The sequence below is a fragment of the Oncorhynchus tshawytscha genome, unplaced genomic scaffold, assembly GCF_018296145.1.
Source record: "Oncorhynchus tshawytscha isolate Ot180627B unplaced genomic scaffold, Otsh_v2.0 Un_contig_14971_pilon_pilon, whole genome shotgun sequence".
Taxonomy (NCBI): Eukaryota; Metazoa; Chordata; class Actinopteri; order Salmoniformes; family Salmonidae; genus Oncorhynchus; species Oncorhynchus tshawytscha.
The window spans coordinates 106,226-130,445 of NW_024609461.1; the positions used below are offsets into that span (position 1 = coordinate 106,226).

Here is a 24,220-nt window from a genome sequence, read left to right on the forward strand (position 1 = left end):
TCCAAATCATGCATCCCGTTTGCAACAAGGCACTAAAGTACAACTGCAACAAATGTGCTGAAGAAATTAACTTTATGTCCTGCATACAAAATGTTATGTTTGGGACAAATCCAATACAACACATCACTGAGTAACACTCTTCATATTCAAACATGGTGGTAGCTGCATCATGTTATGGATGTGTTTGTCATCGGCAAGGACTAGGGATTTTGTTAGGATAAAAAGAACCAGAATAGGCAAAATCCTAGAGGAAAACCTGGTTCAGTCTGCTTTCCAACAGACACTGGGAGACAAATTCACCTTTCAGCAGGACAACAACCTAAACACAAGGCCAAAGATACACCATTATTGCTTACCAAGACAACACTGAATGTTCCTGAGTGGCCTAGCTACAGTTTTGACTTAACTCGGCTTGAAAATCTGTGACAAGACTTGAAAACTGCTGTCTAGCAATGATCAACAACCAACTTGACAGAACTTGAAGAAATTTGAAAAGAATAATGTGCAAATATTGTGCAAAACTCTTAGAGACTTACCAGAAAGACTCACAGCTGTAGGTGATTCTAACATGTATTGACTATGGGGTGTGAATACTTATGTTAATTAGACATTTCTGTATTTAATTTACAATAAATTAGCAACAATTTCTAAATAAATGTTTTCACTTTGTCATTATAGGTTATTGTGTGTAGATGGGTGACTAAACAATCTAATTTAATCCATTTTCAATTCAAGCTGTAACAAAACAAAATGTGTAAGAAGTCAAGGGGTATGAATACTTTCTGAAGGCACTGTAGGTGGTATGTTGTGCCTGTGGTAAAATGACCTGATTTGGTTACGGAGAGTGTCTCTGATGTCAACAGGACTCTCACTCAGCTCATTAGCTTGCTGATACACGCAGACGTTTTGTCTTTTGATGACACTTGCAAAGACAGTTTGCCTTTTTGCAGCGCAACTTCTGATGAGTAACTCCAAGCCCCAAAATGAATTGACACAAAACGTCTGTGTTTTAAACTAGATGACTGAGGTTCACTCTGCATTTCTGACTGCTATATTAAGAACTCCGACTCAAGTGAAGGACCTTAGAGAGATTGCTGTTTGGCTACAGAGATGAGTGTTGGGCTGACACAACCCATCTGTATGGAAATAGCTCTGGCTCTACTCATTTTGCCAGGTAAGAATGACAAAGGAAATAAAAAAATAACACTAGGAAGTCATTTATTATATGTATCATGTATAATTAGTGGTATACAATGTATTGTGTCATGTTGGAGTCACTTTTATTGTAAATAAGAATAGAATGTTTCTAAACACGTCTACATTAATGTGGATGCTACCAGGATTACAGATAGTCCTGAAAGAATCGTGAATAATGATGAGTGAGACAGTTACAGACGCATAAATATCATACCACTCCAAAAATGCTAACCTTCCCGGTTATTGTAAGGGTTAGCATGTCTTGGGGGTATGATATTTGTGCACTTGTAACTTTCTCACTCATCATTATTCACAATTCATTCAGGACTATCCATAATCATGGTAGTATCCACATTTATGTAGAAGTGTTCAGAAACATAGTCTATTCTTATTTACAATAAAAGTGTAGATAAGAAAAAGTGACTACAAAATTATACAATATTGCACTAATAAGTTCATTTGTCCAAATACTTGACACCTTAAAATGGGGGGACTAGATACATGAAGTGCATTCATTTCTAAATGGTAAAATATACATATGAAAATACCTTCAAATAAAAGGTGACATTCTGTATTGTCACCTCACATAAAACATAAAACATTTGATCTCAAACCCAAATGCTGGTATTGAGCTTCACTGTCTAAATACAGTGCCTTGAAAAAGTATTCCTACCCCTTGGATTGGTTTTACAAATCAGGATTAACATTTCTTTTATTGAACCTTTTTTTGTCAACAATCTAAACAAAATAACATGTCATGTCAAAGTGGAATTTATTTTTTCATATAAATTAAATAACTAAAATATAGTTGTTGCATAAGTGTTAATCTCCTTGAGTCAATACATGTTATAAACACATTTGACAGCAATTACAACTATGTGTCTTCTTGGGTAAGTCTCTCAGAGCTTTAGCCACCTGGATTGTGAAATATTAGCCAATTATTATTTTCCTAATTCTTCAAGTTCTGTAACTGTCACCAATGGGGCGGCAGGGTAGCCTAGTGGTTAGAGCGTTGGACTAGTAACCGGAAGTTCAAATCCCCGAGCTGTTGTTCTGTCGTTCTGCCCTGAACAGGCAGTTAATCCACTGTTCCTAGACCAGTTAACCCACTGTTCCTGGGCCGTCATTGAAAATAAGAACTTGTTCTTAACTGACCTGCCTAGTTAAATAAAGGTCAAATAAAAAATAAATAAAAAATGGCCTCATGGTAACATCCCTGAAAAGTTTCCTTCCTGTCCTGCAGCTCAGATTGATGACTCTATCTTTGTTATGTCTGGGTGGTTTATTACATCATCCACAGCATATTGATTAACTTGACCATGCTTAAAGATATATTCAATGTCTGATTTATTGTTACCAATCACTGCCATTCTTTATGAGGCTTTCCAAAGGCTCCCTGGTCTTTGTAGTTGAATCTGTGCTTGAAATTCAATACTTGACTGAGGGACCTTACAGATGCTGTATGCATTGGGACAGAGGAAGGGTTAGTCATTCAAAAATCATGTCAACCCCTATTTTTTCACTCAGAGTGAGTCCATGTAACTTATTACGTGATTTGTTTAGCCAAATTTTACTCAATCTGAACTTAAACAAAGGGGCGGAATACTTATGCAACAATTATCTTTTAGTTATGACATTTTTATTCATCTTTAAAAAATGATTGCATTTTTCTTCCATTTCTTTGAGTATATTGTTGACCAAATAGTGACAATTAAATCCATTTTCATCCCACTTTGTATCACAAAAAAATGTGAAGCAATTCAAGGAGTATGAATAATTTGGTAAGATGCCATAAATACATAGGGGAGTGTAAATCAATAAAACATAGATCTTTGTTTCAGGGGTTTTGTGCACCGACTGGCTTGTGACATATCAACCGAAAGAGATCTGTGCAGTAAGAGGCTCTTCTGTTGTCATTTCATGCACATTTCACTATCCTGACAAGCTTGATAACAAGAACCTAACAGTGGAAAAAGTCATGTGGAGTCAAGGGAGGAAACAGTTTTTTGATGGCCCTTTCATCACTGAGAGTAATAATAGAACTCATACCGGCACCAAATTTGAGTACGTTGGTAACAAAGTTCATAATTGTTCTTTGCAAATCCACCAAGTAGAGCAGAGAGACAGTGGAGAATATGCATTCAGATTTGAAACTAACAACGGCAATTGGACGGGAAAGAACGCTACAAACGTGAATGTTTCTAGTAAGTCTGTTTTCCATCCTTTGCTTCAAAAGTGAAATGTTCTTAGGTCACCATTGCATTGTCAATAGATTAGGACATTTACAGTTGTTTTTTTCTCCACTTTTAGAGTTGTTCATTTCAATGACAACACCCAAAGTACACGAACCAATAAAAGAAGGGGATTGTGTGAATCTGACCTGTATGTACAACTGTTCATCAGCAGTTATGTGGTTCAAGAACAGAACACCCCTGCAAGAGGAGTCCTCAACTCTTTACCTCCGTGACATATCCTTTCAAGACTCTGGAAACTACTCATGTTCGCCAAAGCATTACAACAGACCACTTTCTGAGGTTATCAGGGTCAATGTTGAATGTGAGTAAAGGAAGGTTTTTATTAACAAGTAACACTGTTTTCTAAAAAGTCACTGATGGAAGAACACCTGATGATGTGGTCTGATCTCTTTCAGATGGCCCTAGGAATACCTCAATCTCAGTTTGGCCGTCGTCTGAAGTTTTGGAGGGTAGTGATGTTACTTTGACCTGCAGCAGCAATGCTAACCCAACATTGAACTACACTTGGTTTAAAATAGATGGAGACAGTTGTCTGGAAATGGTATATCAGGCTGAGCTACAGTTTAATGTTATTCTCACTGGTAATAGTGGGAAATACTTCTGTGTCGTCAGCAATAAGCATGGAAGACAGAATTCCACTATTCTATCTCTGAAAGTCAAAGGTAAGTACGATAACATTTTGTAACCACAACGGGTTACAAAGAGTAACAATTCCAACAATCAGATATCTGAACAACATAAAAGCAAAAACAAATGCACCTGTCTTTTCCTAATAGCACTGACTTTTCATATAACTTCTTTATTGAGGAAACATGAGTTTACTATGACTGTGATATGTGGTTGTCTCACCTAGATAACTTAAGATGAATGCACTGATTGTAAGTCACTTTGGACAAGAGCGTCTGCTAAATGATTTAAATGTCATTTAAATGATAATGCTTTTGTGTTCATATGCAGATCATGCAAAGGGGGTGGTAGCTGTGACACTCACAATACTTATTGCAGTTCTTGCGGTTGTGCCAATGATTGTCATTGTGCCTATGGTTGCTTGGCATCTTGTTGCTCACAGGTACGTTTTACCCACTATTTCCTGTAACTAATATTTTTAGCTGATTTACTATGCATTCTAAATTAGTCAAAATCATGCTGCCTATTTGTGTGTCCTCAGGAAAAAGACTACAGCACCAAAACCACACACAGAAGAGAACACACAGGTGACAATATGTTTTAAACCCTTCGTTACCAACTATGTGTTTCAGCTATTTGTTCCCAGCTATGTGTTCCCAGCTATTTGTTCCCAACTATGTGTTTCAGCTATTTGTTCCCAGCTATGTGTTTCAGCTATTTGTTCCCGGCTATTTGTTCCCAGCTATGTGTTTCAGCTATTTGTTCCCGGCTATTTGTTCCCAGCTATGTGTTTCATCTATTTGTTCCCGGCTATGTGTTTCAGCTATTTGTTCCCAGCTATGTGTTTCAGCTATTTGTTCCCGGCTATTTGTTCCCAACTATGTGTTTCAGCTATTTGTTCCCAGCTATTTGTTCCCAACTATGTGTTTCAGCTATTTGTTCCCGGCTATTTGTTCCCAGCTATGTGTTTCAGCTATTTGTTCCCGGCTATTTGTTCCCAACTATTTGTTACCAGCTATTTGTTCCCAGCTATTTGTTACCAGCCATGTGTTCCCAGCTATTTGTTCCCAGCTATGTTCCCAACTATTTGTTACCAGCTATTTGTTCCAGCTATTTGTTTTGGGCTATGCACGTATGTCATATTTGTGCTTTTGTGTTGCAACCAAACAATAATTCTTACATCCTTATCCTCAAACTAATTGTGATGATAGTCATGCAGGGTCAATGTTTGAACCCAATGCAGTTGCAGCACAGTGTGCCACAGCTATCACATGTACAGAACAAAATGCAGGCAGTCACTATTTATGCTACAGCCATCAGCATGCCTAGAGTCTTCACCACAAAAACACCCACAATGTTTGTGGTGAGAGAGAAACAAGCAGAAAATCCTGCAACCAGTATAGACTGTAATTGTATATGTCTGTGTGTGGGTAGGAGCAAGTGTACTGGCAGATTCACAGAGGAAATTGATGTGAAAGTGTGATCATTTACAATAAGGAAGTGGAAATATCATAGCTGAACTTTGTTTTGCCCAAATATTTTTTAACTATTGTGCAGAAAGTTCTGCTGTTCACTGCCAGTATTTTCTCTGTCTCACTGTGTCTAGACCACAGAAGCGCATGTAACCAGTCTCACATCAGACTGTAGTCTGACAGAAGAGTGGAGAGAGGAGGAACCATCGCAACAGGAAGATGTCAGCTATACAACAGTGCACATCAACACCAAGCAAAGGGCAAACATGTAAGTAAAGTGATAATTGATTAAACAATACACAAATCAATGGGTGATGTTACCTTAACCAACTGCACTGTGTTTGTGTTCACGTCCTCTGTTAGAGAACAGCAGAACGAGGAAACTACGGCCATCTACAGCTCTATATGGTAAGAAAGCTACTTTAAAGAAATACACTTAATGTGAACATTTTATTTTGATTTTTTTTGTGATAACCAATAACAATGTTTGTTTCTGTTTCCACATGTTCAGGGAGCAACAAGCCAAGGAGGACCTCTACAGTGTAGTATCCAGGTACCAACCCGTTATATCCTCTCTGCAACAAGGACAATGACCGTCGCAATGACAGGCCTGTGTATAAAGGGAATGTAGTTTTTGCCAACGACACTTCTTCATATTCTAACGGTCTACAGCCATGTTTTTAGACCTAGTATAAACCAGTCTTTATCAACAATGATTTGAATAATAACAATTAGAATGTAAAAGATAATGGTAACAACAATAGAATTCCACAACCATGATAATGACTGTGTTTCTGTTTGTAGACCCACTCCTAGGGGGAAACAGGCCTAGGATGACCCAGTCATCTACAGCACTGTGTTCAGGTAACACATCTCAACTAAGACTTTGTGTCACTTTGGCTGCGTTTAGACAGGCAGACCAAATTCTGATGTTTTTTTTTTCTTCACTAATTGTTTTTTTTTACCAATCAGATCAGATCAGCTCTGAAAAAGATCTGATGTGAAAAGATCAGAATTGGGCTGCCTGTCTAAGCATAGTCTTTGCCTTGGTGTTTTAAAATAAAACATTATGATCAAGCAGTTCCATTACCATAAACGTAAGGCAGATATTTTCAGAAGTAAATCTGTGTTTTACAGTGTACATTGACCCATTCATACTATCTTTGAGCTTTCTTTAAGACTTTATTTTGGTTTCAGGCAGTAGTTGAGATATTGCCTGGCTAACCAAACTCCTTGATCCGGCCAAACGCTATGCCACGCCCACAGATGTTAGTGTCTTCTGAGTCTGGATCGGAGTACCTTCCTGACAATTTCTAGAATGAAAACACATTCTAACCACTCTGATTGGTCCCAGAAACTGATGGGTTGGGCCACAGAGCCAGAACACACATGGGTAAAGCGCATTGATAGAGGACTCATCTTTTTATCTGTGACATAGCGTCTGTGACAGCATGTGCAGCACCATTTAGGCCATCTTCATTTTGAAGTAGTTAATTTTCTTCTTCAGGTTGGCTGATCCCTCCTGATGACCCGGTTGGACATGACTCCAACATGGCCACCAGGAGGGATCAGCCAATAAATGTTGGAAGTCCCATCCAGTCGATTACATTAAAATGGTGGAAGCCCTCAATGGCGCTATGAAAATTCTTCATTGGCTTTGATACTCTGATTGGTTAGAGATGATCCAATTGCTGATGACCTAATTTTGACTTCAACTGTGTCCGTCTGACTGAAGTACGTAGCAAACAGAACGGCTGAAGATTTCAGTTACCTTGTGTCGTCAGGCAAGTTGAGATGGTGAACCTCACACAACGGACCCTGAGGATCTATTAGACTCCACTAGAGGTCAGAACAGAGCCTTTGCATGATGAATGAACTCATAGCTGTGAACAGAGGAAGAGATTATGATATCTGCAATACACCTGTGACAATGCAGATGGCCACCTTGGATATCTGCAGTCCAATCATTTATATATTCCATAAGAATAAAGACTCCAATATTTTGAGACATTGTTTCTTTTGTTTGACTTTTTCAATGTATTTCACCTAGTCATATGCATCTGGCAATGCATTTGACATGTATTTTTAAAACCCTTTCCTGCAGTCAAACAACCAAAAGCACCCTCATTGGTAGAATGTAAATATTTTTTCTAATTTCATAATTTTAAACATTATATCCGGTGTTCTATTTAAAGACGGTTTGGTTATATTTCAGTCTTCTAGGATGTATATAAAGTGTAAACTTGGGATGCAAAATTGAATAAATTTAAACTCTATATGTGACATGGTACAGGTGTCTTCTTTTTTTAAGCCCATAACCATGTGTGTGATGTATATACTTCTGTTTCAAAGTAGATTTGTTTAAGACTACCAAGAAACACTGTGGCCCTGATTTAGCCCACTGCAGAAAAAAGTACTTTAATTTCATTGTATGTACTTTATAGCTATCCTTAGCCATTATACTTTACAGTCTTAAGTAAAAATGTAAATAAATACATGAAGCATATCAATCTAATTTATTTAGGTTGTATTTGTTTATGCAAATTCAAACATTAATCCATCACCTCTCCATGTGCACTCCTTCTGTGACCTACAGGGGATGACATAGAAACTCTCCTCTGAAACCCTCTTAAATGACAGATTTCCTCATAGAAATAGATCTAGATCCATCACAGAACATACGACTTGAATGGGAATGTTCTTTCTAATAATTCCACTTCCAGGACTACTCTCCATTTTCTGAGCTGAAGCATCACCATGGCATAGCCCCTTGACCCATGACCTCATCATCTGAAGGTCATCCTGCTCTCCGGCTCCCTGAGCGAGACGGCCGGGTGCAGGGGATAGGAAGGCACCTTCTCGAAACCGCGGAAGACCCTGGCTCTGGACACAGAGAAGAAGGAGAGGTGACGCTGGTCACAGTCCATTTACAGCCCAATCTTACCAGGGTGCTACTGAGAGAGGTAGGGCTGAATGTTCCCATTGTGGCAGAGTCCTGAGTTCCCTTTCCTCAGCCTTGCGGTAGTGTTCTCCTGAGTGTCTGGCTCATCCCCTTTTTCTTGTTCCACCTCCCTCTTTACTTTTTGATACCTCTTTTCTTTCTCTAGGTCTCTCTTTTCTGGACCTACTCTTATCTTTGTCAACTCTTTTCTTGAACCACCTTGCTCTCTTCCTTCTTGTGTCCATAGAGACCATTCCCCACTTCCTGCTGTTCCATCTCTTCCTTCTGAGGGCCTCAAATGTACCTCCTGCCTCTTACAGTCCACCTACTTCCTCTTGGCGAACGCTGCTGCAAAAGCCTTTCCAATCCCCAACTTTCCAATCCCCAACTTAGCAATGTAAAGAATGTTAGCTGACATGGGCTAATCGACTATCTGCGACTGACATAAGAGTAGAACTGCTGATGCACAAACACATTTCATAATTGAGTCTTGTGTAGTCTACTATTCCAACTCACAGGAAGTTGCCAGCCTCACATTCTGAAAAAATATATAAAATGCAAAAGTTTGGGAGGGACTTAACTTAACATTATGACTCATGACATTGTGCTGAACCAAGGACAGAGGATATTGTCAATTTGGACCAAGACACTACCGTCTGTCACGTTCTGAATGTTGTGCCCGTTTCCCCTTGAATACATGAGTAATGGAGGTGGCTTGGTGAACTCGTGATGACCTTGCCTAAGACCTGATCTAGAATCAGATCCCTCCCTGTCCATATAGTCTTACTCATTATGATCCAAGATAAAACAGATCCTAGACCAGCACTAGCACTCTGACATGCTTTATAAATACCAGCCCTGAAGATGAATGCCTAGGATTTAGTTCGAACCCCAGTCAATAACACATGCTTACCGGTGTCCTCGTGACACTGCAGGATGGCGTCTAGCTGGACCACCAAGCCTCCATTCAAGACGAGCAGATTGGACGCCATCTTCTCCACGGCCCGGCTGTCCAGCTGAATGTCAGGGCAAAGAACCTGGTCAACCTCTTCTTTCGATAACTCATCATGTGGTTATAAGAGGAACACAAAGCTAGATTAGTTCCCCCTTGTCCCCCACCCTCATCATTCTGGTACTCGAATGACAGTAAAAGAATGACAGCACAAACAGCAATTATGTTACCAAACTTTGCATCTCCACTGTTCTTAAAGTAAATGTATTTTTGTCAAATATTCAGTGGAAACTGTTAAAAGTCCTTGTGCATACAGTTGTACAGGTTGTTTAACTTTTCAATCATTGGTTTCTGTTTGACAAACATTTTAAGGTGAAAAATCTGAGTCTCAGCGTCACTCTGTTATCATGGAATTGCCCACAATTAAGATGCAATGTTCAGTCACCCTTCAGATTTCCATACTAGTAATAGGTACATTAATAAATCAATGCCTATTCGTTGCAAAACTCCTCTTCACTTCCCATCATTGCCAACCCTCAGTCGAGGAGCAGCCAAGCTGTATTCTAGACTTACTGTAATGTGATGCCAGCATTGTGTAACGTTCTCACTTTAGAGCCTGCTCTGGCCACTTGTCTGAAGGTACAGCAGTAGTAGTAGCCTACTAGGGTGGTGTAGAGACAGCTGAGTCACAGTGATTGTAGAGAAAACGTCTGGGGGAGCTGCACACAGAGTACCCCCATCCAAGCAGGGTGTATGGGGAAATCCCTGGGCTAGAAACCTGATCTGTGAGATCCACTGTCATAAGTGGATGCTGCTCAGTGTTCACCCTCACCATTACAGTAGAGGAGGACTTGTGCCTAAAAAAATACATTGTTATTATAATGTTCATGCAATTAAGTCAGATATCATATTACCTTGAATCTCATTCAAATTCTATGATTAAATAATTGCACAAAAAAGCAAATGTCAAAGGTGGTTAAAGCATTGCACATTTAACTTGGCATGCAAGTTGATGACAAATAACCAAAAAAGTTTGCTTTAATTAATGGGCACGGGGCCCAAACATACAGCAACTGCTATCAGTTCTTGATTAATCAATGAACCTTTATTAATTCACTTGGGGAAAGAAGAATGGCAAAACATGATATGACCTTTACAGTTGGACAGTTTAAGGGCAAGAACATACCATGTCATTCGGAAAACCCCCACCATGTAGCTGCCCTCGCTTGCCATGCATGTGATACATTGGGAACTCACTGAATAAAATAGTTGGACAGTGGACACGGATTAGCTTGTTGACGCCCATTTCTCAAAAAACGAAAGTGTAATTCTACTTCACCCATTTCGTGGAATGGTAAAACAACAGATCCTCGTGTGATTAACACAGGTAAATGTATACAGTAGCAAAGCTATTTTCAATTACCTACCGTTAGCCAACATTAGCACTGAGGTAGCCTTTTCTCTCCGAGAGACCTGTCCACATTCCCGGAGCCAAGAGACAAGCACTGAGGTCAGATGGTGTGGACGGCTTTGCCGGGCAACTCAATATGACTAGCTAGCTAGGTCACGGTGTACTACGTAGCTAACAACTGTGTAGGCTATTTACCAAACTAGTTAGATGGTAACTGCTTGAATCGAGGCAGTGAAGGGTTGGTGTCATGTCATAATAATTATCTAAATGTCAGATCGCAATACAGAACAAACTGCTGTACGTTGTCATGTCGGTGACGGGGTTTTGGCATTAATTTGCAATCGTTTAACGTTTATATGGGAGATAGCTAGCTATATGTTACTATTGATCTGTGGCCGGGCTTTTGTTTAGCTAGTTAGCCGCTGTCAGGGTACCAGTCGTTTCAGCTAACACATTGCACCCTTTGTCGAGTGGATTGTAGCAATAGCTGCACAGAGCCTCGCCAGGCTAGCTAGAAAGCTGGCTATTGATAATGTCAGTGCATTTCATCGTTATTTCCGAGGAGCTTTTGCATTCGTCAATTGTAATACAGTTGGCTAGTTAATTATCCAGGCACTAGGCTGTTGTGTAGTTCTCTAGAAACGAAAGAGGAAGTGGCTATCGGCTGGGCAGCAGAGGATTCGTTTCGGACTGGATAATGTATCACTCGCTGGGTGGGCAGAGTTGCGCATTCAGGAACACCAACACTGTACTGACAACTTTCGGCTTTTCCCAAGGTAAACAGGAGCTAGCTCAGTTGCAATGTTATATATTATAACTACTTTGAAATAATATTTAGGAAGGAAAAGCAATTTCTAGTTCACTTAGCTACATGAAAAAAATATGTTTGGGGGTAGAGCCATAACGTTAACAGAAGATATAGCCTGGACTGAAGATAACTTACTGTATGTATGGGTTTGGGGCAGTTATTATAGTCTGCCACAAAACAGATCCTAGAATATATTTGACTGGCTTTAGTTTAAGGAAGTGGCTATACCTTTAGCTGGCTAGTTGTTTCTCATATTTAATTGAAATTCAAGAACGTTTAAGTGAAATATATATTTTGTCCCGAGCTCTGTCATACAGTGTTCCCTCTGAAATACAGACGCCATTGAAACTTCAAGATGAAGTGCACAGGTTGTGGCCATGTTGCGTTTGAGAAAACGGCTAGATTCTGCAGCCAGTGTGGACATCAACTAGCTGCACCACCAGTCACCAAGGAGCCTGGTCAGTACTGCCCTGTAATGTAATGTTATATAAATAAATGTTCTTACTGTTTTACTTGAAGAAAGTAAATGGGGTTTTGTAAAAATGTCTGTGGAAATTGTTAAAAGTAATCCTTGTGCATAGAGTTGTATGGTTTGTTTTACTTTGCAATCATTGCTTTTTGTTTGACATACATTTTAAAATGAAAAATCTGTCATTGTCACTCGGTTATCGTGGAATTGCCTGTATACAGTCGTCATTAAAAATAAATAAAAATCTGACTCCGACCCTCCTGTCATGTAATCAAACTTGTCTGTACGTGAGTAAAGTAACTACCAACTCTGTATCTTTATGAAGGCACATTTATTGCTAACATGCAAGCCACATGAGAGAGAGATGCTTTCCTCATGAACCCTACATTCCCACAGGCCCTCATTAACATATGGCCAATCAGGATGCAGTATACAAATAATACACGCTTCCATGAAAATATGATTTATTTTACAACTGTAATGGTGAATGAAGAAAGAGGGGGATATATTTTAAATTGAACCTTTTATTTAACTAGGCTAGTCAGTTAAGATCTCCCAAGTGGCGCAGTGGTCTACGGAACTGCATCTCGGTGCAAGAGATGTCACTACAGTCCCTGGTTCGACTCCAAGCCGTATCACATCCGGCTGTGATTGGGAGTCCCATAGGGTGTCGCACAATTGACCCAGCATCATTTGGGTTTGGCCGTGGTAGGCCGTCATTGTTAATAAGAATTTATATTTGCAAGATGGCAGCCAAACCGGCTGCCATCTTGTATAAATTGATTTTGTCCCCCCACACCAAACGCGATCACGACACGCAGGTTAAAATATCAAAACAAACTCTGAACCAACTATATTAATTTGGGGACAGGTTGAAAAGCATTAAACATTTATGGCAATTTAGCTAGCCAGCTTGCACTTGCTAGCTAATTTGTCCTGGGATATAAACATTGGGTTGTTATTTTACCTGAAATGCACAAGGTCCTCTACATCACCAATTAATCCACACACAAAACGGTCAACTGAATCGTTTCTAGTCATCCCTCCTCCTTCCAGGCTTTTTCTTCACTTGACTTTATATTGCGATTGGCAACTTTCATAAATGAGGTGCGTTACCGCCACTGACCTCATTCATCTTTCAGTCACCCACGTGGGTATAACCAATGAGGAGATGGCACATGGGTACCTGCTTCTGTAAACCAATGAGGAGATGGGAGAGGCAGGACTTGCAGTGCGATCTGCGTCAGAAATAGAACTAACTTCTATTTTAGTCCTTGGCAATGCAGACACTCGTTGGCGTGCACGAGTGGGGTGGGTGCAGTAACTGAATAATATAGATTTCTACATTTATTTTGCAACGCTTGCGGACGCGACACGAGCGGTGTAGTCCGCCTGTTAGCCCTTGGCAACGCAGACGCTTGTTAGCGCGCGCACAATAATTTAATAATATAGATTTCTACATTTATTTTGCAACAAGCGGTGTAGTCAGCCTGTTATTAACTGACTTGCTTAGTTAAATAAATACAATTACACATTGTAAATAACGATGACGGCCTACACTGGCCAAACCCGGACAAAGCTGGTCCAATTGTGCGCCGCCCTATGGGATTCCCAATCACGGCCGGATGTGATACAGCCTGCATTCGAACCAGGGTGTCTGTAGTGACGCATCTAGCACTGAGATGCAGTGCCTTAGACCTCTGCGCCACTCGGGAGCCCCAATAGCCTACACCAATGTTCCTTCTAAGCTGTGTGCAGCTCGCCTCTTACTGCCATGCAGATGAAATACCAGTGCGCACAGAGAAGCACGAGATTGAACTTCACTCAACTTTCTAAAGCGTTTCCCTCTTTAGTTAACACTATCAACGTGTCTCTCTGCTGTGGGACTTGTGCTCAAATCAACACTATATTAGACACTTTCAATGTAACATACCGAAACAAAATGAACTGTGCAAGAGTTAGTGCGAGAGATTTTCTTTTAGACAGTGCACATTGGAGAAGGATTTGATTGCACTGACATGCAGAACTTAGGCCCTTACTCTACACAGACCAGTGTGTCATAACCAATCAGCACTGTAGTAGGCCTAAATGCAAATTGCCATTGACATATATGGATCTGTGCAATTCACCTAGAACTGGACAACATCCGCTATCTTGAGTAGATATGCTTGTTTTGAAATCAAAGCGAGAGCTGCATGTAGCCACCTGTGCACATTTGTTCATATTCTTTTCTAGTTAGTGAGTTATTAGCCCAGTTGTAGCTAATTTCTAGTCAACAATGGGGAGTGGTTGCTTCCTACAAGAGCACAAAATGTGTGCATTTCTAGCCATCTTTGAAAATCAAGTCATGTAAAGATCATTTTTTTATGTCTTAAAGGGGCAGTGTTGTATTTTGAAATGGTCTTGAATAAGCTAAGTAGGCAGAGTGTAGCATATTTTGTCTGATTCTCTGTAATAAATGGCATGGGAATAATAATGAGTTGTATTTTGTAGTGGTTTCTTGCATCAAACAACACAACATTTTCAGGCACCTCCTTGTCTGAAGGACAAGTGGATAAGGTTAATGTCAAGCCCTGCTTGTTTTTTTTCAGTCTCATGGAATGTAGGCCTACATTGAACACCAAACATTTGCTGCTTCTGTAGTCTGAATGATAGAACAGCTATTTCCATGTTAAAATGTTATGGGATGCATTTTTCTCAATTGTTAACTGTAACTTAAAGCAGTAAAGCCTCAGTGTTCACAGTAAACGCGCACCAATGTTCAAGTTTGTGCTCACTAGACCTGAAATTTGCTCAGTGCCGAAAATGTTTTGAGTGAACATTGGCCTACACCAGACAACTGAGGGAATTCTGATCAAGTTGACAATGTAATTCACAAGCACTAATGCAACTGATGATTTTTGTTTGTTTTTCAAATGCAGACAACACTTCTGGAAGTTCACCTAAGCCGTTAGATCCATCACTGGAGAGTGTGAATGAGAAGACGGAAATGGAGAGTGATGTGTCAACCCTGAATAACCGGGAAACTAACACTTCTCCGAAGCGGCCCAATGAAGAGCCCAACAGCAACCCTAAGAAAAAGGTGGATATTAAAACCAACATGTTTTTGAGAACTTCCTCGTTCTAATTTCTGATTTTTAAAATGTATTCTGTGTTTGAAAATATTTTTAGCTGAAGATGTTGTTTTATCAGTCACTAAACTGTGTCAATAATACTGTCCAGGTATAGAAACTGACCACCTAGCTTGTAGGCCCCCAGGAAGAGTAGCTGCTGCTCCTGCAACAGCTAATAGGAATCCTAATAAGACACAAAATGTAAGTAATGTTGATTGAGAGAAGAGTGGATATACTAAGGTTTGTTCTCTTTTTTCAACCTTTGGCTCAATCAGAGAAAAAAGAGGAAGAAGACCAAGAAGAAGAAGGACTCTGACCAGCTGACCTCTGACCTGTCTGACATCTCCCTTATGGACAGCCATGGGAATAGCAGGAAACAGGACGTTGCAGAGTCCTCCGACAGCGATGCCAGCGCCATGGACGAGACACCCAACTCACTTTATGACACGTCTGCCTTAGTGGAGAAACCAGCCAGTGCATCAGCATCATCCGCAGCACCCAGTACAATCAGTCCATCTGGGAACACGTCTGACAATCAAGATCCTCCAAGCACTACCTCGTCACAGCCTGAGGCCAGCGCAGAGAGCCATTCTGCCGAAGGGAAAGATCAACAGTGCAGTGAAGAGAAAGACCGATCTCAGTCACTTACAAAACAGACCTCCAAGTCGGCTCCGAATGACACTCCTGCCTCTCTCACCGACTCGGCTGGCAAATCCACCACCATCACCATCCCCCCTCTTCAGTCAGCCTCAGTGGTATCGGCGAAGACCACTGACCAGAAAGCTCCAAAGGATGCTGACTCAAAGACCGCTGAACAGAAATCTCCAAAGGATGCTGACTCAAAGACCGCTGAACAGAAATCTCCAAAGGATGCTGACGCAAAGACCGCTGACCAGAAAGCTCCAAAGGATGCTGACGCAAAGACCGCTGACCAGAAAGCTCCAAAGGATGCTGATGCAAAGACCGCTGAACAGAAAGCTCCAAAGGATGCTGACGCAAAGACCGCTGACCAGAAAGCTCCAAAGGCTGCTGACGCAAAGAGCACTAAGAACAAGAAAGACGTGGCCAACTCAAAGCAGACGAACCTGAACCAGAATGCGAACGTGAACCAGAATGCTAAGCAGAACCAGACCAGACAAGACAAACAGAAAGGGACAGATGATCAGCAGAACCAGGATTCGAAGCAAACCACCGCTGGTAATAAGATGGTGTTTGGCACTCAGAAGAAATCAGAGGTAATGTAGCTGCTTGACATTACAAAATACACTGAGGGTGAATCCATGTGAAAGCTATGATCCCTTATTGACTTCAAGCCTTGAGACATGGAGTGTGTATGTGTGCCGTTCGGAGGGTGAATGGGCAAGACAAAATATTGAAGTGCCTTTGAACTGGGTATAGTAGTAGGTTCCAGGCGCATCGGTTTTGACTGTGTCAAGAACTGCAATGCTGCTGGACATTTTAACACCTTGTAGAGTCCATGCCCCGACAAATTGAGGCTGTTCTAAGAGCACAATATAAGTTATTCCTAATGTTTTGTACACTGGGCCAATTGTGTGCCATCCTTTGGGATTCCAGGCCACTGCTGGTTGTGGCGCAGCCCGGAATATGAACCCGGGTCTGCGATGCAGTGCCTTAGACCGCTGCGCCACTCAGGAGAAGCAGGTTTTCTTTTTCAATCAAATATATTTGTGTTGCTATGATACGGGCTAGTATTTATTTCCATAAGGTAACCCTAACTTAATATAGCCCGTATTATAAACCTGTATTATGGCAACATTTGCCACCATGTGTGCTAATGAACTAGATTTGTCAAAAATACTGCTTAGTCTAGGTTATTATGGCTGATGGAGTTTGTTTTGTCTAAGGGTGTGTGTTTGAGATCAACTACATTGTCGTCAGACTGCGCAGAACCACTGATCTACAAATCACCTTTAATTTTAGTCTCAAGTAATTATATTCTGTGCTTCACCCTGCTGAAATTCATCCCCTCAAACACTCTATTTACATTTTAACATTTGACTTACAATCAGCACATTCAATTAAGATTGGTATAACAAGCACATATTAGAGTCATTTCAAGGGAAACTTTCCTCATAAAAGCAGGTATCAGTGAAATCTGTGCTAGCAAGAAAATATAAGTTCCAGTATTCACACGAGAAAGATGAGTAGAGTAGTAAGGTGTTCTGTTTTTTTCCCCTAGGTGTAGGGTGCAAGGGAGGTCAACCAAGGTACTGAGAGACCATCTCTTTAAAGAGCACCTTGGTTGACCTCTGACCAGGTGGAGAGCAGACTGATCCTCAAACTGTCTGTTTCCCCTCATGCCAGGTGGAGAGCAGAGGCTCCAGTGTGGACCCACAGGTGAAGGTGGAGAACATGGAGGTCCAGCAGCAGCCTTCCCGTGGGGGGGGAGATGCCTCCTCCCCTACACCACAGAGCCCAGGCGTCAAGAAAGAGAAACAGAAAGACAACAAAAGCGACGACTCTGAAACCAAGGGTCAGGATGTTCCACCGCCAAAAAGGTATTTACAAGTCTTGTGTTGTTCATAACATAAATCACACAATTATAACATGGAGAACCTAAAAGGCACACTTTTCTTGCATTTTCTTGCACAAAAGCACTTTCAAAAACACCCACAGACTCGCACAGCGCTACTATCCACTGTTGTCTGTGTACACAATGTTGTGTTTATTTCCAAACATGTTTCTGAGAGAGGAAATCCACTCTAACTACAGGTACAGAAGCAAAGTAAGTATTCATACTCCTTGACTTATTCTACATGTTGTTGTCTTCCAGCCTGAATTCAAAATGGTTTAAATAGATGTATTTGTCTCAACAATCTACAAACAATACCCCATAATGACGTAATAATGTTTTTAGAATTTTTGCAAATTGATTGAAAAGTAAATACAGAAATATTTCATTTACATAATTATTCACACCCCTAAGTTAATACTTTGTAGAAGCGCTGTTGGTGGCGATTTCAGCTGTGAATCTTTTTGGGGAAGTCTCTAAGAGCATTTCACTTGTCAAGCTCTGTCGAGTTGATCGTTACTTGCTAGACAGCCATTTTCAAGGCTTGCCATACATTTTAAAGATGATTTAAGCGAACTGTAACAAGTTCACTCGGGAACATTCAATGGCATCTTGGTATAATGTTATTCCCCTTTTTTCCACCCCAATTTCATGGTATCCAATTGGTAGTAGTTACAGTCTTGTCTCATCGCTGCAACTCCCGTACGGACTTGGGAGAGGCGAAGGTCGAGAGCCATGTCCTCCGAAACACAACCCAAGGACCCATGGACCTCGCGGTCGGCTGCGACAAAGCCTGGGCTCGAACGCAGAGTCTCTGGTGTCACAGCTAGCACTGCGATGCAGTACCTTGGACCACTGCGCCACCTGGGAGGCCTTCTGTTTCTTTTTATCCCAAAAAACTCCCTAGTACTTGCCGATGACAAGCATACCCATAACATGATGCTTCCACCACTGTGCATTGAAAAACCTCCCAAGTCTTTGTGGTTGAATCTGTGTTTGAAATTCAGTACTCAATTGTGTGGTACAGAAATCATGATCACCACTATTATTGAACATGAAATGAGTACATGCAATTTAAGCATATTTTTTACTCCTGAATTTAATTAGGCTTTCCATAACAAAAGGTTTGAATACTTACTGACTCAAGACATTTCAGCTTTACATTTTTTATTATTTTCTACAAACAAAATTTCACTTTGACATTGTGTGTGTGTGTGTGTGTGTGTGTGTGTGTGTGTGTGTGTGTGTGTGTGTGTGTGTGTGTGTGTGTGTGATCAGTGATCAGTGACATAATCTCAATTGAATCCATTTTAAATTTGTGCTGTAACACAACCAAATGTGGAAAAGGTAAAGGGGTGTGAATAGTTTCTGAGTGCACTGGAGGAGGAAGGGTGGAGATGGGGATTGAACCCCAGTCTCCGGTGGCAGAGGTGCTTGTGCCCGGGAGTGTTACACATTCGACCATGGATCAGCACATTTTAAATCCCTTTTATCAGTACCGATCACGCATACGGCCACTTGGCTAATATAATACTCATGATTATACTCTGATTCATTTTGTTTGGTCCAATTTCAGGATTCCTCCAGGGAAAAAACAGCTCTCTGCAAGTGAGAGACTCACAATCTATTTCCACGCTGTCCTCTCGAAGGATTTCAAGCTGAACCCGGACGAGGATCGCATTTTCATCAGGGCTGGGGGGGACATTGGGAACTGGAAAACCAATTCCGTTGAGCTCACTGTGTCTAAGTAGGTTTTTATATACATGTATCAGCCGTCAAGACAGTTTAGCCAAATATGTTGAATATTTATTCAATAGGAACCTGCTTATAATGTTCAACATTGTTCCCATCTATCTCACATAGAAAACAACCGACTCGTGGTGGGGGTTAAATGTATATGATGTGTAACAGAGGATAAACCAATGCATTACCTCCTACAGGGATCTTGGAGAGCATGGGTTCCTAGTCGAAGGGAGCTTGATCACAAGCAAATCTAATGCAACTGTGTCCATACCATACAAGTACCTCGTCTACAAGCTTAAAAAGCAAAAGTACGAGTATGAGTACATATACAAACTGGATTCTAACTACCCCACCACCAACAGATGTCTTTTTGTCAAATCCCATCTGCTTAATGAAGAAGGTGGGTGCAGTTGCTATAACAACTTCTATAGCCGTTCTTTATTGTAAGTCACTGATTTTAAAATGTTCAATTTTCTTCATGTACAGTCCCTGCGAAAGTATTCGGCCCCCTTGAACTTTGCGACCTTTTTCCACATTTCAGGCTTCAAACATAAAGATATAAAACTGTATTTTTTTTGTGAAGAATCAACAAGTGGGACACAATCATGAAGTGGAACGACATTTATTGGATATTTCAAACTTTTTTAACAAATCAAAAACTGAAAAATTGGGCGTGCAAAATTATTCAGCCCCCTTAAGTTAATACTTTGTAGCGCCACCTTTTGCTGCGATTACAGCTGTAAGTCGCTTGGGGTATGTCTCTATCAGTTTTGCACATCGAGAGACTGAAATTTTTTCCCATTCCTCCTTGCAAAACAGCTCGAGCTCAGTGAGGTTGGATGGAGAGCATTTGTGAACAGCAGTTTTCAGTTCTTTCCACAGATTCTCGATTGGATTCAGGTCTGGACTTTGACTTGGCCATTCTAACACCTGGATATGTTTATTTTTGAACCATTCCATTGTAGATTTTGCTTTATGTTTTGGATCATTGTCTTGTTGGAAGACAAATCTCCGTCCCAGTCTCAGGTCTTTTGCAGACTCCATCAGGTTTTCTTCCAGAACGGTCCTGTATTTGGCTCCATCCATCTTCCCATCAATTTTAACCATCTTCCCTGTCCCTGCTGAAGAAAAGCAGGCCCAAACCATGCAGCTGCCACCACCATGTTTGACAGTGGGGATGGTGTGTTCAGGGTGATGAGCTGTGTTGCTTTTACGACAAACATAACGTTTTGCATTGTTGTCAAAAAGTTCAATTTTGGTTTCATCTGACCAGAGCACCTTCTTCCACATGTTTGGTGTGTCTCCCAGGTGGCTTGTGGCAAACTTTAAACAACACTTTTTATGGATATCTTTAAGAAATGGCTTTCTTCTTGCCACTCTTCCATAAAGGCCAGATTTGTGCAATATACGACTGATTGTTGTCCTATGGACAGAGTCTCCCACCTCAGCTGTAGATCTCTGCAGTTCATCCAGAGTGATCATGGGCCTCTTGGCTGCATCTCTGATCAGTCTTCTCCTTGTATGAGCTGAAAGTTTAGAGGGACGGCCAGGTCTTGGTAGATTTGCAGTGGTATGATACTCCTTCCATTTCAATATTATCGCTTGCACAGTGCTCCTTGGGATGTTTAAAGCTTGGGAAATCTTTTTGTATCCAAATCCGGCTTTAAACTTCTTCACAACAGTATTTCGGACCTGCCTGGTGTGTTCCTTGTTCTTCATGATGCTCTCTGCGCTTTTAACGGACCTCTGAGACTATCACAGTGCAGGTGCATTTATACGGACACTTGATTACACACAGGTGGATTGTATTTATCATCATTAGTCATTTAGGTCAACATTGGATCATTCAGAGATCCTCGCTGAACTTCTGGAGAGAGTTTGCTGCACTGAAAGTAAAGGGGCTGAATAATTTTGCACGCCCAATTTTTCAGTTTTTGATTTGTTAAAAAAGTTTGAAATATCCAATAAATGTCATTCCGCTTCATGATTGTGTCCCACTTGTTGTTGATTCTTCACAAAAAAATACAGTTTTATATCTTTATGTTTGAAGCCTGAAATGTGGCAAAAGGTCGCAAAGTTCAAGGGGGCCGAATACTTTCGCAAGGCACTGTAAGTTCAAAACCTTGTTGATTTTTATCATACATCTATTTGGTATTGCTCGTCTATTTTGCTCACACTGTCTTACATGTGAGGAAATTGTTTAAAATGTACGCAAATATATTAAGCAATGATTTTGTTTGGTTTCAGGGGACTGGCATCAGTATGATGACATCATCTGTGTGGAGCCATCCAAGAACGTGCTCAAGCGGCTAAAAGACGCTTTTTGGCCGGAACAAAGGAAAAGTGTCATTGAAGGCCGAGAAATTGCAGGGAAAGTTATGCTGGAGAGTATATTTGACCTCCTCAGGAGCTGGACTGACATTAACTTCAAGAGTTTCCTCAATCAGCTGAATCAGTTTTACCAGATCTACGGGAACCCGTTTGTCTATGAGGAGACACACAAGAAATGGTACTCCTTAGACTACGACGAAAAAGATGTAAGTGAAATTCTTAATGTCTGTTTGGCCTTTGCTTGTTTTGCTGTCTCCTGCCCTGCCTCCCCTCTTCTGATTTATCCCAGTTATTTTGTTGCCGTTAGAAGTGAAATGAGAGCAAGCATTTCACTGTGTCTATTTGCTTGACTTGTAGAAAAGATGACACCCACTCATATGATTTTAACTCTGCCCAATAAACGTGCGGACGCTGCACAATGCTGTAAATGTATAGAGGTAATATTGTGTGTGGGAATGATCATTTCTATAATGATTGATGTTGTTTTTTTCACATGTATTTTTCATTTGGTTGTCTTATTGTACGTTTATTTTGTATGTGGAAGGGAAAAGCAAATGGATGAGTGTTGAGTTGCAGTGTGCAACCGTCCCCAAAACAAATCTGTTAACATTCACTGTTTGTTCTGCCTCCCCAAGGTCAGGAAGCTGCTGAAGCAGTTCATGCTGGATAACGTTGTTCCTCAGCTGCAGAAGGAGGGTGAGGGGAAGAGCTGCTTCATCCAGGACCCCATGAGGGCAGCTGTGGTCATGCTGTACGTGTGGAAGAAGTTCGGCCTCAAGCTGGACCACGGAGAGTCCACCCGGCTCTGCAGCGCCCTGTGCTTGCCCAAGCTGCCCAAAGACTCCTTTCTGCAGTACTGGACCGACTTTGCCCAAGCCGTCTCCGGTCTCAAAAAGTGTGTTTTGGCGTCAGGATTTCTGCTTATTTTTTGCCTATTGCAGATATTATGATTATTGTTTATTTTTATACAAGATGTAATCATTTGTATTAGTCAAACTGAGTAATATATTTTATACACATCTTCTCAAAACAGTTTCTAACAAAGTGCTTGTTAGTGGATGAGTTGATGCTGAGTTAGTGGATGAGTTGATGCTGAGTTAGTGGATGAGTTGATGCTGAGTTAGTGGATGAGTTGATGCTGAGTTAGTGGATGAGTTGATGCTGAGTTAGTGGATGAGTTGACGGATGAGTTAATGCTGATGCATTTCTTTTTGTGTGAAAATCAACCTGTTGTATTTTTCTCTGCACTAGCCTGCCAGACATGTTGGTGGCTCTGATCAACAGTGTGAAGACTGAAGGGCCCCGGTGGATTTTGGTGCTCCCCCTGCTCCACCTCCTTAAGGGATCCTCCAAACCGTTCACACCCATATCTACCACAGTCACCCCCAAGTATGAGCAGTCCTGGGCGGGCCTCCAAGGCCTCAAAGCAGACTACATGACACACAACAGCCAGGACAGGAGGTACCGTACTTCTATTCTCCTTGTGGTATTAGAAAATCATTCTTATTGTCTCACTAGATTACGCTAAATGTTTGGCCTTTCGTAATTATGTCCTGTTCCTTTTTTTGGTAAACAAACAAAGAAATTAAATACCCTGTAGAAATACCCCTTCACTTTTTCCACATTTTGTTACGTTACAGCCTTACTCTAAAATTGATAAAATGTTTTTACAAATCCTCAATACCCCATAATGGCAAAGCGAAAACAGGTTTTTAGAATTTTTGCAAATGTACAAATGCATATTGATATATTTGGAAGAACTTATTTGTTTTTCCTTTGCCTCCAACCCCATTCGATGTGTGGAACGGATGTGGGTGGGGCTAGGTCTACATAAGGGTGCAAATTTAAAAAAATTCACAAAAGCTCTGACAAAGGCTGTGAGGCCGATACGTAAGCTTATTAAATATCAGTGATACTATCAAGAGCAGTGTGCGGTTTCCTTTTTCCTTAATCTTGTTCAATTGTTGCCATGCACCTGCAAATTAGATTGCTCAGATGTGCGAGTGCCTTTTTGAATTTTGCAAATGTACAAAAAAAAAACACACTACTGTTCAAAAGTTTGGGGTCACTTAGACATTTCCTTGTTTTTGAACGAAAAACACTTTTTTGTCAAGTACTATTTAATTTTCATCTGTGCTAACATAATTGCAAAATGGTTTCCTAATGATCAATTAGCCTTTTAAAATGATAAACTTGGATTAGAACACAGGAGTGATGGTTGCTGATAATGTCCGTCTGTATGTAGATATTCTATTAAAAATCTGCGATTTCCAGCTACAATAGTCATTTACAACATTAACAATGTCTACACTGTATTTCTGATCAATTTGATGCTATTTTAATGGACAAAAAAATGTGCTTTTCTTTC

General features: G+C 40.8%; 2 protein-coding genes and 1 long non-coding RNA gene across 8 annotated transcripts in view; 2 read left to right on the plus strand and 1 right to left on the minus strand.

Annotated features, from left to right (window-relative positions):
• Positions 1-871: 871 nt before the first annotated feature.
• On the plus strand, positions 872-7,834 carry LOC112242716 (sialoadhesin). 5 transcript variants are annotated; one of them, XM_042315425.1, is made up of 11 exons: positions 872-1,174; positions 3,039-3,401; positions 3,508-3,753; positions 3,848-4,114; positions 4,410-4,521; positions 4,621-4,666; positions 5,686-5,819; positions 5,915-5,959; positions 6,063-6,104; positions 6,356-6,415; positions 7,287-7,834. In XM_042315425.1, the coding sequence occupies exons 1-10, from the start codon at positions 1,111-1,113 to the stop codon at positions 6,381-6,383; spliced, it is 1,347 nt and encodes a 448-aa protein (XP_042171359.1). In that variant the 5' UTR covers positions 872-1,110; the 3' UTR covers positions 6,384-6,415; positions 7,287-7,834. The 5 variants fall into 5 exon arrangements, with proteins under 5 accessions (XP_042171359.1, XP_042171362.1, XP_042171358.1 ...); XM_042315428.1 differs by having other exon boundaries at positions 873-1,174; positions 3,026-3,401; positions 6,749-7,834; XM_042315424.1 differs by having other exon boundaries at positions 873-1,174; positions 6,749-7,834.
• A 227-nt stretch (positions 7,835-8,061) lies between these two features.
• Positions 8,062-11,767, minus strand: LOC121844916. 2 transcript variants are annotated; one of them, XR_006082217.1, is made up of 4 exons: positions 10,872-11,766; positions 10,631-10,700; positions 9,406-10,301; positions 8,062-8,434 (listed from the first exon to the last, which is right to left on the minus strand). It is a non-coding gene; the product is annotated as an uncharacterized LOC121844916 (long non-coding RNA). The 2 variants fall into 2 exon arrangements; XR_006082216.1 differs by having other exon boundaries at positions 9,406-10,700; positions 10,872-11,767.
• The window catches only part of LOC112243490 (E3 ubiquitin-protein ligase rnf213-alpha-like), a 64,329-nt gene continuing 50,801 nt past the window's right edge, over positions 10,693-24,220 (plus strand). The window contains 10 exon segments of the mRNA XM_042315423.1: positions 10,693-10,831; positions 12,000-12,121; positions 15,054-15,214; positions 15,521-16,480; positions 17,571-17,764; positions 19,355-19,525; positions 19,719-19,921; positions 21,769-22,058; positions 22,488-22,747; positions 23,104-23,313. Coding sequence (XP_042171357.1) covers positions 12,019-12,121; positions 15,054-15,214; positions 15,521-16,480; positions 17,571-17,764; positions 19,355-19,525; positions 19,719-19,921; positions 21,769-22,058; positions 22,488-22,747; positions 23,104-23,313 — 2,552 coding nt within the window. The 5' untranslated portion in view covers positions 10,693-10,831; positions 12,000-12,018.